The sequence below is a fragment of the Cannabis sativa genome, chromosome 5 (genome assembly GCF_029168945.1).
Source record: "Cannabis sativa cultivar Pink pepper isolate KNU-18-1 chromosome 5, ASM2916894v1, whole genome shotgun sequence".
Lineage (NCBI taxonomy): Eukaryota > Viridiplantae > Streptophyta > Magnoliopsida > Rosales > Cannabaceae > Cannabis > Cannabis sativa.
The window spans coordinates 32,740,972-32,755,683 of record NC_083605.1 but is presented as its reverse complement, the minus strand read 5'-3'; the positions used below and the strand labels follow the sequence as shown (position 1 = coordinate 32,755,683).

The following is a 14,712-nucleotide window of genomic DNA, read 5'->3' as shown; positions in this document are numbered from 1 at the left end:
AAATTGGTCATATATGACCACATTACTAATTTCTCAAAAATACCCTTCACATTTAAAATCCCTAATCTCATCAACCTCTCTCTTCCTCTCTCTCAACTCACTCTCGCTCAACCCACCCGATCCCAACCCCAACCCAATTTCTAGATATGATTCATTCTCTCTCTCTCTCTCCAAAATTACCCACTCACTGTCATTCCATTAACAACTTGGAATTGTTTATTCAAGTTTTTATTTTTTTTATTAATATGTCCAGGTAAATAATTATTCATATATATAGATATACTTTTGTACGTTATATATGTATATAATTATTCATATATATATATAGATATACTTTTGCAGATCAAATATGATGACGAAGAAGATCGGATCTGAGAAACCATTGGGGAAGAAGAGGGTCCGATGGGGTCCGATGGGTTGGGTCCGATGGTCCCGATGGATGGGTCCGATGGGTCCGATGGTCACGTTGCATGGGGTCCGATGGTCCGACGGGTTGGGTCCGATGGTCCCGATGCATGGGTGCGATAGGTCCGATGGGTCCGACAGGTTGGGTCCGATGGTCAAGTTGCATGGGTCCGATGGTCCGATTCGTGGAGGTCTGATTAGACCGATAGGGTCGAAAAGCTTTGCGCCGTCGATTGGGTCGGTCACCGTGGGTCGATTGGGTCCATCACCGTGGGTCGATTGGGTCCGCCGTCACCGTCAGCTGGGGTTGGGGTTGGGATCGGGTGGGTTGAGCAAGAGTGAGTTGAGAGAGAGGAAGAGAGAGGCTGTTTAGATTATCTATTTTAAAGCAAAAGAATAATGAAGAAAACAAAGAGAAGAAGAGGTTTGGTTTAGCATTTAGGAATTGAAGAGTTAACATATTAATAAAAAAAATAAAAACTTGAATAAACAATTCCAAGTTGTTAATGGAATGATAGTGAGTGAGTAATTTTGGAGGAAGAGAAAGAAGGAATCATATCTAGAAATTGGGTTGGGGTTGGGATCGAGTGGGTTGAGAGAGGAAGAGAGAGGCTGATGAGATTAGGAATTTTAAATGTGAAGGGTATTTTTGAGAAATTAGTAATGTGGTCATATATGACTAATTTTAATAACTATGCATTTAGGGATAAAATTTTAAAGTATTGTAAGAGCAACTCTAAGGAGCTCTCAAATTTGAGGTTGCAGTGGCTAATCTTCTCCAACGTAGTACCATCTTTACATCATATATGCAGTCTTTGCTCTAGTGCACTGCATATATACAGTAGCACTGTAGCAACTGCATCTTTTTTTTATTATTATTATTAATATTTAATAGCTGTTTTTTGTTTATATATATTGTTTAATATTAAAATATATCTTTTGGTGTAAATTTTAGTATTGTGATTGGAGTGAAAATAATTTTTGACACCAAATTTAGTGATAGTGTAACACCAAATTTAATGTGTCCTTAGAGATACTCTAAGTATGGAAATCCAAATTTCCCAATTAATTTTACAAGGAAGTTGTACGGTCATCAAAGTGTTTCCTCTACTAAGTTTTATAAGATTGGGAATTGTTATTGTAATGTAATCATTAGATATATATATAAAAAAATTGAATATTCCAAATGAAGTGCCTAATGATGTGGCCAGAAGAGTATTTGCATGTGGTTCCCACTTTCCACCATCAATCAGATTTGTGAGACTGTTAAGAGGCAAAAGACAGGTAGGCCCTCCCACCCCACATGAGAATTTTTTCTAGAACATTACTATTAGATACCAGTAGTGTCTAGCACCTTTGCGATATGTCGTGTTACGATTAGCTAGCGATACTTCCTAAAAACTATTATATTAAATTATATAGAACCCGATACTTAGTTGGACCAATAGCGATACTGACACATAAAAGGGTACTAGTCACCACTGATACCCTTTAGCATTTCTCTTTTTTTCTAATATCTTATATATAATACAAAAAATTAAAAGGGAAAAGTTAAATTAAGAAAAAACCTAATAAGTGAACAGAAGTTTTGACCTAATTAGCAACTCCTTTTTAGGATGTATTTATTGTAATTATACAGAGATGGATTAATTATCTATTTAATTAATCCCAAAAATAAGAGCTGTTTGAGCTGTCATTATTATTCTGCACCCTTTCAAAAGAGACCTTTTCCTCTTGCCCATGCCAAGTAGTTAAGGTGTACACAATATCTTATACTCTTATTCTTATCATTTTTCAATATTTTTTTTTTAAAAAAAAAATTGAAACTGTGTATATATCAAGATCTCTTAGTATATAGTAACTTTAGCATTATCATAAATCATAATCATAATAACAATCACGGAAAATACATATAACATAAGCTACTATGATCTTAATAATATCCAGATAAGAAAGACCAAAAAAGAAGAAACTTTCTAAAACTCTGATAAAAGGGGATATATATGATCTATGCAAACCTAGAGCCATTATGCCATATATAGATATATGCTTATGCTTTACAACTTTAAGAATCTCTAAACAGTAAAAAATAGCTAGTCAAAATATATCTAACTTTATGTTTGAATGCAATAGTTGAATTGAACCTATAATAAAACCATAGATAGTACATATATAGCATTGCTTTTGTCTTTGATGAATCTTTTTTTTCCTTTAGTGGTATAAATTAAATTCAAAACTTTATTGCCACCTAAAATGGTGACAAATAGAACTTATATTATTGGACTGATAACTATACATATAATATAATGTAATAATTAAGGCATATAATTGTGCACCCATGCATGAACTTAGTCAGTCACACAGCACACAGTGACCTACACCTAAGTGTATGGTGTTTCTTTGGAAGATTGAGACCAGACCAAGGCTCAATGGGCCGGTTGGGACGGTGCTCTATGTGCTTAATTAACATGATCATCATCATCATCGTAATATAATATACAAGAAAAAAATTATAAAGTTTGTATTTATAATGGTGTGGATATTTCTAAGTTTTTTTGGAAAATTTTAAATCATATAGCGTTAAAAATAAAGTTCAAGCATTCAGATTCGAACATTCAATTACTCGTGTATATATATTTTTGGGTAAATTCTATTTTGGATGCTGTGTTTTTCAAAAGTTATAGATTGAACATTCTATTTTGTTAAATGGCAAAATAGACTCTATACTTTTTAAAATAGTACAAATATGACACTGAGTTTAATTTTTGACAACTTTTTTTTTTTTTAATATAATCAACTTGAAGACAATTCCTAACACGAACAAATATAGAAAATTTAACCAATTTTGTCATAACACCTCTAAGTCAGATTATTATTAAGTTTGATTTTCACAAAAAATCAGTTTAGGATCCTATTTGTACTAATTTAGAAAATACAGTGTACATTTTGTTATTTAACATAAGAGAGGGTCCAATTTATAACTTTTGCAAAACAAAAGGTCTAAAATAATATTTACCCTATATTTTTATACACATACAATTGATTATTTTTTCATATCGTAAATTATATATAATTCAGGATAGAATGTCTAATATAAGTACAATATATATCATCATATAAATAAATTATATTTTCATAAATATTTAAAAGAGTAAAAATAAAATTACAAAAATACGGTTTTATAAAATTTTAAATATGTTTACGATTTATATATAAGTATTTTTTTTTACATAGGAACTATTGATATTTTTCATATTGTTATTTTCTTATTATTTATATGTTGTTTTCTATTTATTTTCATGTTGTTTCATGTTATTTTCATAGGACACTTAAAGATTATAATTAAAAATAAATAAAAAAAAATGTAAAATAAAATAGAAATCTTGTAAAAATATATATAAAAAATTATTTGACAGTAAAAATATTAAAATTTTGCGAAAAATAATATTTTAAGTAATTTTTTTAAAAAAATATATTATATATTAACTTTTTCAAATGCCAAAAATAAACATATCCGGACAAAAATACACCCTAATAAAATATAGATGCACTTATATAGATAATTACTCTACAAAATTAAACATATATATGTATTGTTGGTTCAAAGTTTTAGGACTATCACTAATGATTGTAACACATTTAAATTGCACAAACTATCAACATATAATAATTTGTGATTTTTTTTTGCTCTGATACCATATTATAATTTTATATAAGTTGAATGGGGTTACATTTCAAAATTATTTGGCAATGGGAAGAGTAGCCCATTCCTCTTATATATTCTATTATTTTTCTACACATTAGCAATGTGGGACTATCTAATAATATCAAACACAATATTTACCCAGGGCCGGCCCTAGGCATAGGCGGGCTAGGCCCGCACCTAGGACCCACTCATTTTAGGAGCCCAAATAAAAAAAATAACTTTTAAAAAATATACATATTTTTTTAATAATTTTTAAAAGGCTAATTAGTAATTTTTCCCTCCAAACTTTGACATGTACTAAATCATGCTTCCTGAATTTTGTTTGCCGTTAAATATTCCCCCTGAACTATTAAGATTGTTAAATTTAAGGACTTTTATCTAATTTTAGTAAAAAAAATTCTAACATGGATGAAAGTTTAGGGGGCATGATTTAATACATATAAAAATTTGAGAGACATGATTTGGTAGATATCGAAGTCTGGGGAGCATGATTTAGTACCTGAAACAGTAAAATTGAATGAAATTAGACAAAAGTTCTTAAATTTAACAATCTCAATAGTTCAAGGAGAATTTTTAACGGCAAAAAAAGTTCAGAGGGTATGATTTGGTATATGTTAAAGTTCGGGGGAAAAATTACTAATTATACTTCTTAAAAATACTATTTATTTTTATAGTAAGGGGTTAAGTGCCCAAAAAAAATTTATTTGTCTATAACCCATTTCAATTAAGGACCGACCCTCTATTTACCTAATTATCAAAATACTATATAGCTACTATAGATAAACTCCACACATAATTAATGGTAACATGCTCCCATATACAATTATCTACTGTACCATTGTGTGGGTAAGAAATGTGTATAATTTTTGTGTGTCCCTACTAGCATTACTCTTAAAACCATAAGACGTATTCATTAATATCATATCACAAGTGATGTAATGATATATATTATTCCCTTATTGTGATCTAGCAAAGATATTGTTCTAATTAACATAAAAAGAGACTAATCTAATGTGTGTATGAACACAAGAACAAAAACATGTTTAACATCACTTAATAGATACTATAGTATTTAACTCAGATATTGGTCAGATTTGATCAGAAGTTTGCAAAACACAATATAACCCCCTTTGGATTATAATGATCTTTTCCTATTGAAAATCTGTATATATATAAATATATATTTATATAAATACACTTAAGTTTTGGTAGACAGATACTGTGCACCTCTATCTTCTCAAATCTAGGGAAGAGAAGACTCTGTAAATATATAATATCTCCATAAAAAATGGCAAAATTCTGCCTCGTGCTTCTTCAGTTTATAGTTTCCTTTTTCCGTGTTACATGTAATATTTCTTTTATTATAGCCTTATAAACTATGAAATATGTGTATATGTATGTATAGGAAGCATCATGGGGAGTTTCTCAGTCATGCTAAGCTCTCTTTTATCAACTCTCTACACAAAGTTTTCTAATTTTCTTTTTAATAATAATAAAGAGATAGATGCCCCCGTTGACAAAAAAAGATTATTAATTATTAATATCTAGACAGAAATCAATACATATTCTGACTAAACTAATAATGTTATCTCTAACTACTTGTTGTTTGTACAGCCAGCTTCTTTCACCATTAACCAACTGCACGTACAGAAACAAAACAGAGTAGAGAAATACAAAAGCTCTAAATATATATATAAAAAATATCATTAATATTATTATATTTTATATATTATTACTTTCCCAAGTCGTAGTAGTACTATAGAGTTATTGAGTTTGACTGTTTGAGTCCCTTTTTGGTTGCCTATTTAAGAAGTTTTGTAATGAGTTTATTTCTCATATGTACATGCCAGCATTTCCTGCTTCTCTCTCTGTTTTATATTTCTTCACACGTTTCCACCTCAACTCTTTCTTCTTCTTCTTCTTCTTCTGTCAAAACACAAATCAACTAGTTGATATATATATATATCATCATTCTTTTCTTGACCAAGTTTGATCAAGATGTGGGCACTTGTGATTGGAGCTTTAGTAATCATAAGCATAACACATTGGGTTTATAGATGGAGAAATCCCAGATGCATTAATGGAAAACTTCCACCAGGTTCAATGGGATTGCCACTTCTAGGAGAGACCCTTCAGTTCTTCAGTCCCAACACTTCTTCTGATATCCCTCCTTTCATTAAAAAAAGGATGAAAAGGTAAACCTTTTTTATTTTCCTTGGAAAAATTTATATCAATATCTTCTTTTTCTTTTTGACATGTTTCTTTTTCCTGGTCCAGGTATGGATCCATATTCAAGACCAGTTTGGTTGGAAGACCAGTTGTGATATCTACGGACCCAGATCTTAATCACTTCATTTTTCAACAAGAGGGACACTTATTTCAGAGTTGGTATCCAGAAACCTTTACAGAAATCTTTGGAAAGCAAAATGTTGGTTCTTTACATGGTTTCATGTATAAGTACCTTAAAAACATGGTGCTTAATCTTTTTGGTCCTGAAAGCCTCAAAAGAATGCTCAATGAAGTCGAACAAACAACCAACAGAAACTTACAGCATTGGTCAACTCAAAATATGGTGGAACTGAAAGAATCAACTGCAAGGGTAACAACCTTTCTTCTTCTTCTGACTCATTTATAAGAATACGTACTTGTTATATAAGTCTCTTACTATAATTCTTTCTTTTTTTTTTTCTTTTTTATCTGCAGATGATCTTTGACTTAACAGCAAAGAAACTGATCAGTTATGATGGAAACAACTCGTCTGAGAATCTAAGGGAAAATTTTGTTGCTTTCATTCAAGGATTGATCTCTTTTCCTTTGAACATTCCTGGAACAGCTTATCACAAATGCTTACAGGTAATCTATCTCCATTACTTCCTACGTTATTTTATTATATTAAACTACCTATTAAAGTGTTGTTGTTCTCAGGGTAGGAAAAAAGCAATGAAAATGCTGAAGAACTTGCTACAAGAAAGGCGCGCTAATCCAAAAAAACAGCAAAGTGATTTTTTTGACTATGTCCTGGAAGAACTTCAGAAGCAAGGAACATTTCTTACAGAGGAAATTGCTTTGGATCTAATGTTTGTTCTACTCTTTGCCAGCTTTGAAACAACTTCCTTAGCTATAACTTTAGCTGTTAAGCTACTCACAGACCATCCATTAGTGCTTAAGGAGTTAACGGTATGTAAAACTATAATAACCGTTTTATTATTAACAGACATTAACTGTCATCGTCACCTCCTTATTAACACACTCTTAATTCTACTACCCTTTTCCAGGAAGAACATGAAAGAATAGTAAGAAATAGAGAAAATGCTGACTCTGGAGTTACATGGAAAGAATACAAATCAATGACATTTACATTTCAGGTGAATTAAGACATGTACACATTATAAATTTTTATCTGAGTTTTCTTTTCTTTTCTTTTTATATATATATATTGACGTTCAATTTCCAGGTCATTAATGAGACAGTCAGATTAGCAAATATAGTTCCTGGTATCTTCAGAAAAACACTACGTGACATCCAGTTTAAGGGTATGTATGTATGTATATGTAATAATTCTATATGGTTTTAGAGAATGTTACCATTTAATGTTATGGTAAATCTAAAAGTATATTTGGTCTCAACACAGGATATACAATTCCAGCAGATTGGGCAGTTATGGTTTGTCCCCCAGCTGTGCATCTAAACCCTGCAAAATATGAGGATCCTTTGACTTTCAATCCTTGGAGATGGAAGGTCAGCTTCTGGAAAAAACTATGTCTAAGTATATATACAGATAAATAAATGTATAAATATATAGACATATATTGAAATCCCTCACACCTCTTAACATGTTATTTCTCTTGTTTTAGGGGATTGAATTAAATGGTGGTTCTAAACATTTCATGGCTTTCGGTGGTGGCATGAGGTTCTGTGTTGGAACAGAGTTTACTAAGGTGCAAATGGCAGTATTTCTCCATTGTTTGGTTAAAAAATACAGGTAGGATTAAGCGCGTTTTAATATTAAATGGATACATAAATGAATATAGACTAACCGGTACAGGTCGGAACCTTTTCTTTTTTTTTTTCTTTTTCAGGTGGAATACTATTGGAGGAGGAAACATAGTTCGGACTCCAGGATTACAATTCCCAAATGGTTTCCAAGTCCAAATCATAGAGAATGACAATGGAGAAAAGGGCACTGCATAATTCTCCTTCATGTTCAATAGGTACATTGGAACAAGTGACAAAAGATAACACTTCGAGAACCAAGAAGGCTTCCACTGGAACACTCAACAGTACATTGGAACAATGTACAGAAAGGTTCACTTATTGTTGTCACTCCGAAATCAAAGCTGGCCTATTGTTTTGCTCAGGGTCAGATTTGAAGTTTTGGTTTTTCTTTTTTAATCCTCAATCCAAGTAGCCTCAACAATCAACATATTATTCCGTCAAAAAAATCATGATCTTCTTAACTTGAGATATGTAAAACAAGTTATGAAAAAGAAATTTTACCTGTAAGCTGTGACAATAATTGTAAATGATATATAATACATCTATTCTAATATTTTTTACTCTCAGAAAAGAGCTATTCTACACATATGTTTCCAAGTACTTCATGTTTTCAGATGCCCTTCTAACAAGTAACAACATTCAAATACCAAGGAGAAGTGTTTTTTTTTTTTTTTGGTAATAGTTTCTTTGAAGTAATAAATCATCATTTGGTATCAAAAGTTTCTATTATCCTTCAACTTTGAGTTGAGTTGAGTGTGAAGGCGATTTCTCTTTCTCCTCAAATCTTGTCATTTTAAGTATCCTCTGTCTGTTTCTCTTTCTTTTCTCCTCTTGTGCTTCCCTACATTGTCATCAAAATGCTGCACGTCCCTTGAATTCCGAACATGCCCATGCTTGTCTTTTTCTTTGTGAACATGATGAAGATGGTAATTGTAATCTAATTCCCTCTCATGATGGTTGTGATTGTAATCATTGTGAATGATTCGCCGCTTTCGCTGAGCTCCATGCTTATGATGTTTCAATTCTTTCCTGTGATGTTTCTTATCATGAATATGGTGGTGATGATGATGCACATGAACTTTGTGTATTCGAGTATTCTGATCATCAGCAGAAAAATGATCTTCCCACCAATCATAGATTGGATCAAAGAAACCCTTTTGGTGTAAAAGCCACAGTAATACAAGCACTGAAACTCAAAAGGAAATTGTTATTAATTAATCCTTACAAAAAACTTAGAAATCTAATTCCCTGGGAATAAAATAGTTTGTTGACCTGTTGGGAAGATAGCCAAAAATAGTCCAAACATCACAATCCAACTCATGCATATGTATTGAATGTGGCATTTAAAGTCAAAAAAGCCATAGCATTTCCTTCTGCCACACAAAAAAAAAAAGGATGCAATCTTAAGTCCAGACCAAATGTGATGGTTATAAAAGATAAAACATTTGTATGCCAAAAAAGTAAAAAGTCTAGCAATTCACAGTAAGAGATGTATACCTGCAAGTTTGTCCAGTAATGAAATCTTTCAAATCCTTCCACAGTTCTTTCCAGAGGCTTTTAATGGATTCCAGGAAACCATTTATGTTGGTCTTTGGTGGATGAAAGGGAGTAGTCTGCACCATATTTATTACATAAAAGCAATTCAAACAATCATATAAGCATAAATAACATAAGTATTATGTTATGTTCTTATCTCATGTTTGTTTAAACATACTAAAAGGTGAAGATTTAAAAGCTGCCATTAAACCTGTGATCCATTGTCAAGTACAGTTGAAGTTGTAGAAAATTGGCACTCAGCTCTATCTACTTCATTATAATCAGAATCCTTCAGTATAGCTGCATTTAGTTAAAATTCATTAGTCTAGAGTCTCCTTATTGAGACCTTAATGTAATCACTGGGTTAAGTCCTCACCAGCACAGATATATTTTGCAGCTTGATCTGTTGAAGGGTAGAGTTTAAAAGATCGAATCACCTCTTCTTTTGGCTTCATGATAAAATATTGTTCCTGTAGATAATTATCCTTTATCAAATTATTTCCATGCAAATGAGCAATGAATGGCAAGATATGCACATACACATTTCTAAATGAGTTTACCTCCATGAGTATAACATCTCTTGAGCAATTAAACTGCAACATAGAAAACATTGGTCAATTAATTCGTTAAAAGTTATAATATATTCTTCAAAGGGACTTGAAGAAACTTAATTCATTTGAGTTAAGCTTAAAGTGAAATACTCGGTACATCCTTCAAAAATTATTGACCAAGTTACAACAACTAATAGTTCCTTGATCCATGGCCTATATATCTAAATGAGAAACTCTAGTTTCCTACTAAAATTTTAAGTAGATTAAGACAGACAATAATAATTTGATGGGGATACCGTTAAGCCATACGATGCTTCCAAATCACCAGTGTTCTTAGTTGTTATTGTAGCAACCCCAAATTGAGAAAGGGCTTCAAATGTTGGTATATTGATGCTCATTATTTTTCCAGGACTCCTAAAGAAAGAGTCAACAAACAACATGAAACATGAAAGCCTTTGAGATTCTACCACTACTGAAGTATCAATTTAATATATCATCCAAGATCTTCCACTAGTATAAGAGATCAAATTCTGCGAGAGATAAGGAAGAAAAAACAACCTAATAAAGAAATGAGAATGCTAATATATTATAAGCTTGCTTCTCTCATATGCAGAAGAATATGACAAGTTGGCCTCCATGACAAATACACAGGAGATGTTTATTTACTGGGGCTACTCTGGTATACCCCTTATCGATAAACCTTCTTGTGTTTTCGGCTCCAGGGTAGTTATAATTCAAATTTTTTTTATGACTTTACTCGTTTTTATGACTTTATTCGTTGTAGATATTTAAGACATTTGCAAAGTTTTTGAGAAATTCGAATAGTAAGAATAAAGAATTATAGCTATCTTGAAGCCGAAAACACAAGGAGGTGAATTTGTACACCCATTTTAGGGGGTGTAACACAGAATCTCCCTACACTATTATAGTATTTTATTTAGTTAATTTGTGGAAGAAAAAGGTTTATAATAGATATTAATTTGTGGAAGAAAAAGGTTTATAATATATATGCCAATCCATTTTAAAAGTTTGATTATATGCAGGAGAAACAATAATTTTATAATTAGGCATCCACACTTAATTTTAAAGAAAATTCAACCTTTGATAAACATAATCTACATCATCTGCTCTTAGTTCTATCAAGAGATTTGTATTCAGAACTTCAGTAACCCCTATGGAAAATGAATGAGCCCCTGCATTCTGTTACAAAATAAATAAATAGGTTTAATAAATCACTTTTTTTTTTTAAAAAAAAAAGAGAGAAAACTAAAGCACATTGAGTACAGATTCTAAGACATAACTGGATGCTGGTTTATTCTTTCAAACCTTCCTTCAATACCATATAATGGTAACTGTTTTCTTCTAATTCTATTCCGGTCAGCCTGTGATTAACATTTAAGTTATCTTTCTTTATCAGTACATAGCTAATAAAACCTCAAAAATTCCAAGTCACAAAATAATATACAACAGAGCATAAAACCATATATATTTTCCTACTTAATACATGCTAACCTCCCAAAAATTCCATAATTGATTATGCAGGCAACTCCAATAAGGTGAAGAACAGAAGCTTGGCTGCTCACTAAAAGCCTCATAACCAACACCAATTTTGTTACATTCAAGCCCATCTAAGGTAAATCTGAGTCTCTCAAGAAGCATCCACATAGAAAAGTTCTTTCCCAGATTCTGAATTTGATCAGAGCCACCCTTCCATAAGAGACATCAAATCACATAATAATCATAACAAAATACAACTGCTGTTCTTTATTCAAATACATAAAGTAAGTGTATACGCAGTTTTATTCTCTTACAAGCATAACAATCAAGAATAATCGTACCTGTCTAGGAACTACAAGGTAGAAGTCCTCAAATGATGGTATATTTGTGTACCCAGCAAAATCTCCAATCAGATTGGCTCTTAAAAAATTGTCATTGGATGAAACTGTTCGATTTTCAGGACCTACAAACACTTCCTGGTAGCATAATAGATGTTGAAACAGTTATTGTCAGCAAGTCAAAACATGTGATGCTAAGTAGAATCTAACAGCAAAATCACAGCTAACTTGTACTTACCGAAATTTTGGACCCTGTCTTCACCTGAATTTTAACACTGAATCCCAGTGATCGCTGACCAATACTAAAAACATGGAACCTAAATGAATTGAAAAATGTCACTTAAAAGAGTACTAATTAGCATGAAGAAAATGGTATCCATATCTAAATGAAGAAAAATAAGGTGATCCAATGACCATACCAATCACCTGGGAAGCGAACACAATGCGCTGTATTAGCCTTTCCCTTCACCCACTTGTCAACTAATGAGGAAAAAGATCATAATAGAAAAGTCAATCTCGTGAAAATGAACTCAACAATGTTGAATCATCTGAAAGAGGCACTTACAAACATTTCCACAAGAAGAAGGCATCCGGCGCTGAGGTCCACAAGGACAACAGATTGGCTGCAGAGAAAAGAAAGAAGAAGGGTTCAAACAATGAAATACAATTGGACTTCTAAAACAAAAATTAAATCAGATATGATGGAAATGTCACCGCAGTATACTCCATAATGTGACCACTTTCATCTCGTAACCTACAACAACATATAAAACAACACAACAGTGAACTTGAAAATTCTTAGTGTTAATGACATCTATATCCATGGAAAAGGAAAAAAAAATACAACTTTGGCATATGTCTAACTCAAAAGTAACAACTACTAAGCCACCATACAGATACTTAGGCTGCTTCTAATACACTCATTGACCAAAAAGGTGTGCAAACCTGGATGTTTTTAAGCCGGTGGAGAAAATTCAGGGGCAGTAATGAAAAGATTTTAGCATTTAAGTTTAAAGAAAGACTAATTGATTGCTTACTTACCTCTCACATACCTTCACAACTTTTGCACTAGCTTCTGGTTCACATTTGCGTGTCTTAACATAATACTCTTCCGGTTTATATGACACGTCCTGGAAAAATGAGTGTTTGCTTTTCAATTTCACACACATTGATTCAATCATAAAGTTCGAACATCAAACAGAACATCCAAACTGTATGCATAAGTTGAAACTAAACAACTTTCAAAATGTTAAGACTCATAGATGTTCCATTCCATAATACTTCCACATATTTTGTTGGGCTCTTAAAATTTCACTCTCAGAACCAAATAATCAAACACATGATTACCATTACTAAAACTACCAAAATGGTATTTAGTACAAGTATCAACAAGAAAGCTGACTTACCCGAATGTATGTAAGCTCATAAATGGCATAAGCAGCAGATTTGTTGACTGTCAAAACCGGTGGTATTCTCAAAGTTTGCATCTTTTGAGTCGAATTCTCTTCCACTTCTACTATTTCAGCCACAATTGATGCCTCTCCCCCACTCTATAATTACACACACCAATATATATATACATAAATATATGTATGTATACAACATTTATAACTGTAGAAAAATAACTAAATAACTATGATCTACCACATACAAATCGGTTTTTTCACTAAAAGAAACACATGAAATGTAATGCAATGAAATAAAATATGAAAAAGAGAGAAACTTTACCGAACCACTTGGAACAGCCATGTTAAGAACTATCTTCTTGGTACAATTCAAGTTATCAGAGCCAGAATTCTTCTCACATTTCTCGAGTTTCGATTTAGAAAGAATCTGAACCCCAAACGTAATTTGGCCTCCAAGAAATCCCAGAAAGCAAAGCCCTAACAACACATGATTGTGTTGTAGTGCAAACCCATTTCGGATTCTCATTTCTTTTCCTTTTCCCCTTGAATTTTTTTGATAGTGTGAATTTTAGGGACAATAAAGAAAAACAAAGCAGAGTACGGTTTTGGCGGGGGTTAAAAGTTGATTCCTTGAAGAAACTGTCACTAACGGTTCGTTATTTGTTATCCTTATTTTAATTAGGCTAATTAGCAATTTTCCCCTCCAAACTTTAACATATACCAAATTATATCCCTTGAATTTTTTTGGCTGTTAAAAATTTTCCCTTAACTATTAAGATTGTTAAATTTAAAGACTTTTGTCTAATTTCATTCAATTTTACTGTTTCAAGTACTAAATCATGCTCCCCAAACTTTGATATCTACCAAATCATGCCCCTCAAATTTTTATATGTATTAAATCATATCCCCTGAACTTTCATCCATGTTAGAATTTTTTTACTAAAATTAGATAAAAGTCCTTAAATTTAACAATCTTAATAGTTCATGAGGAATTTTTAATGGCCAAAAAAGTTAAGAGGGCATGATTTAGTACATAACAAAATTCGGGGGGAAAAATTGCTAATTAGCCCTTTAATTAACAGTGTATAACGGAGAGATAGAGTGGTTTTTTTTTTTTTTTTGAAAAACTTACATAGATATATTAGAGCAAATTACACTCAATATTCACTTTTTGTTTCATATTTTAATTTTTACCTTTATTTTACTATTCTTTAATTTATACCCACTTCTATAAGCTATATCCTCATTATGTACATTAGAAAGTCTAATTTTGATAA

At 31.8% G+C, this 14,712-nt stretch overlaps 2 protein-coding genes across 3 annotated transcripts; one reads left to right on the top strand and one right to left on the bottom strand.

The window, feature by feature from the left end:
* Positions 1-5,886: 5,886 nt before the first annotated feature.
* On the top strand, positions 5,887-8,678 carry LOC115715696 (cytochrome P450 87A3). The gene is made up of 9 exons (XM_030644360.2): positions 5,887-6,306; positions 6,389-6,710; positions 6,815-6,964; positions 7,037-7,288; positions 7,387-7,476; positions 7,566-7,644; positions 7,743-7,849; positions 7,966-8,093; positions 8,191-8,678. The coding sequence occupies exons 1-9, from the start codon at positions 6,110-6,112 to the stop codon at positions 8,300-8,302; spliced, it is 1,437 nt and encodes a 478-aa protein (XP_030500220.2). The 5' UTR covers positions 5,887-6,109; the 3' UTR covers positions 8,303-8,678.
* On the bottom strand, positions 8,625-14,712 carry LOC115715695 (protein HAPLESS 2). Of its 2 annotated transcripts, none has more exons than XM_030644359.2 (18): positions 13,758-14,712; positions 13,436-13,579; positions 13,071-13,159; positions 12,744-12,783; positions 12,595-12,652; positions 12,449-12,509; positions 12,268-12,346; positions 12,033-12,167; positions 11,707-11,880; positions 11,496-11,576; positions 11,294-11,394; positions 10,491-10,608; positions 10,204-10,236; positions 10,020-10,113; positions 9,855-9,943; positions 9,605-9,720; positions 9,380-9,480; positions 8,625-9,293 (listed from the first exon to the last, which is right to left on the bottom strand). In XM_030644359.2, exons 1-18 carry the CDS (start codon positions 13,959-13,961, stop codon positions 8,896-8,898), a joined length of 2,115 nt encoding a protein of 704 aa, XP_030500219.2. In that variant the 5' UTR covers positions 13,962-14,712; the 3' UTR covers positions 8,625-8,895. The 2 variants fall into 2 exon arrangements, with proteins under 2 accessions (XP_030500219.2, XP_030500218.2); XM_030644358.2 differs by having other exon boundaries at positions 11,707-11,901; positions 13,758-14,711.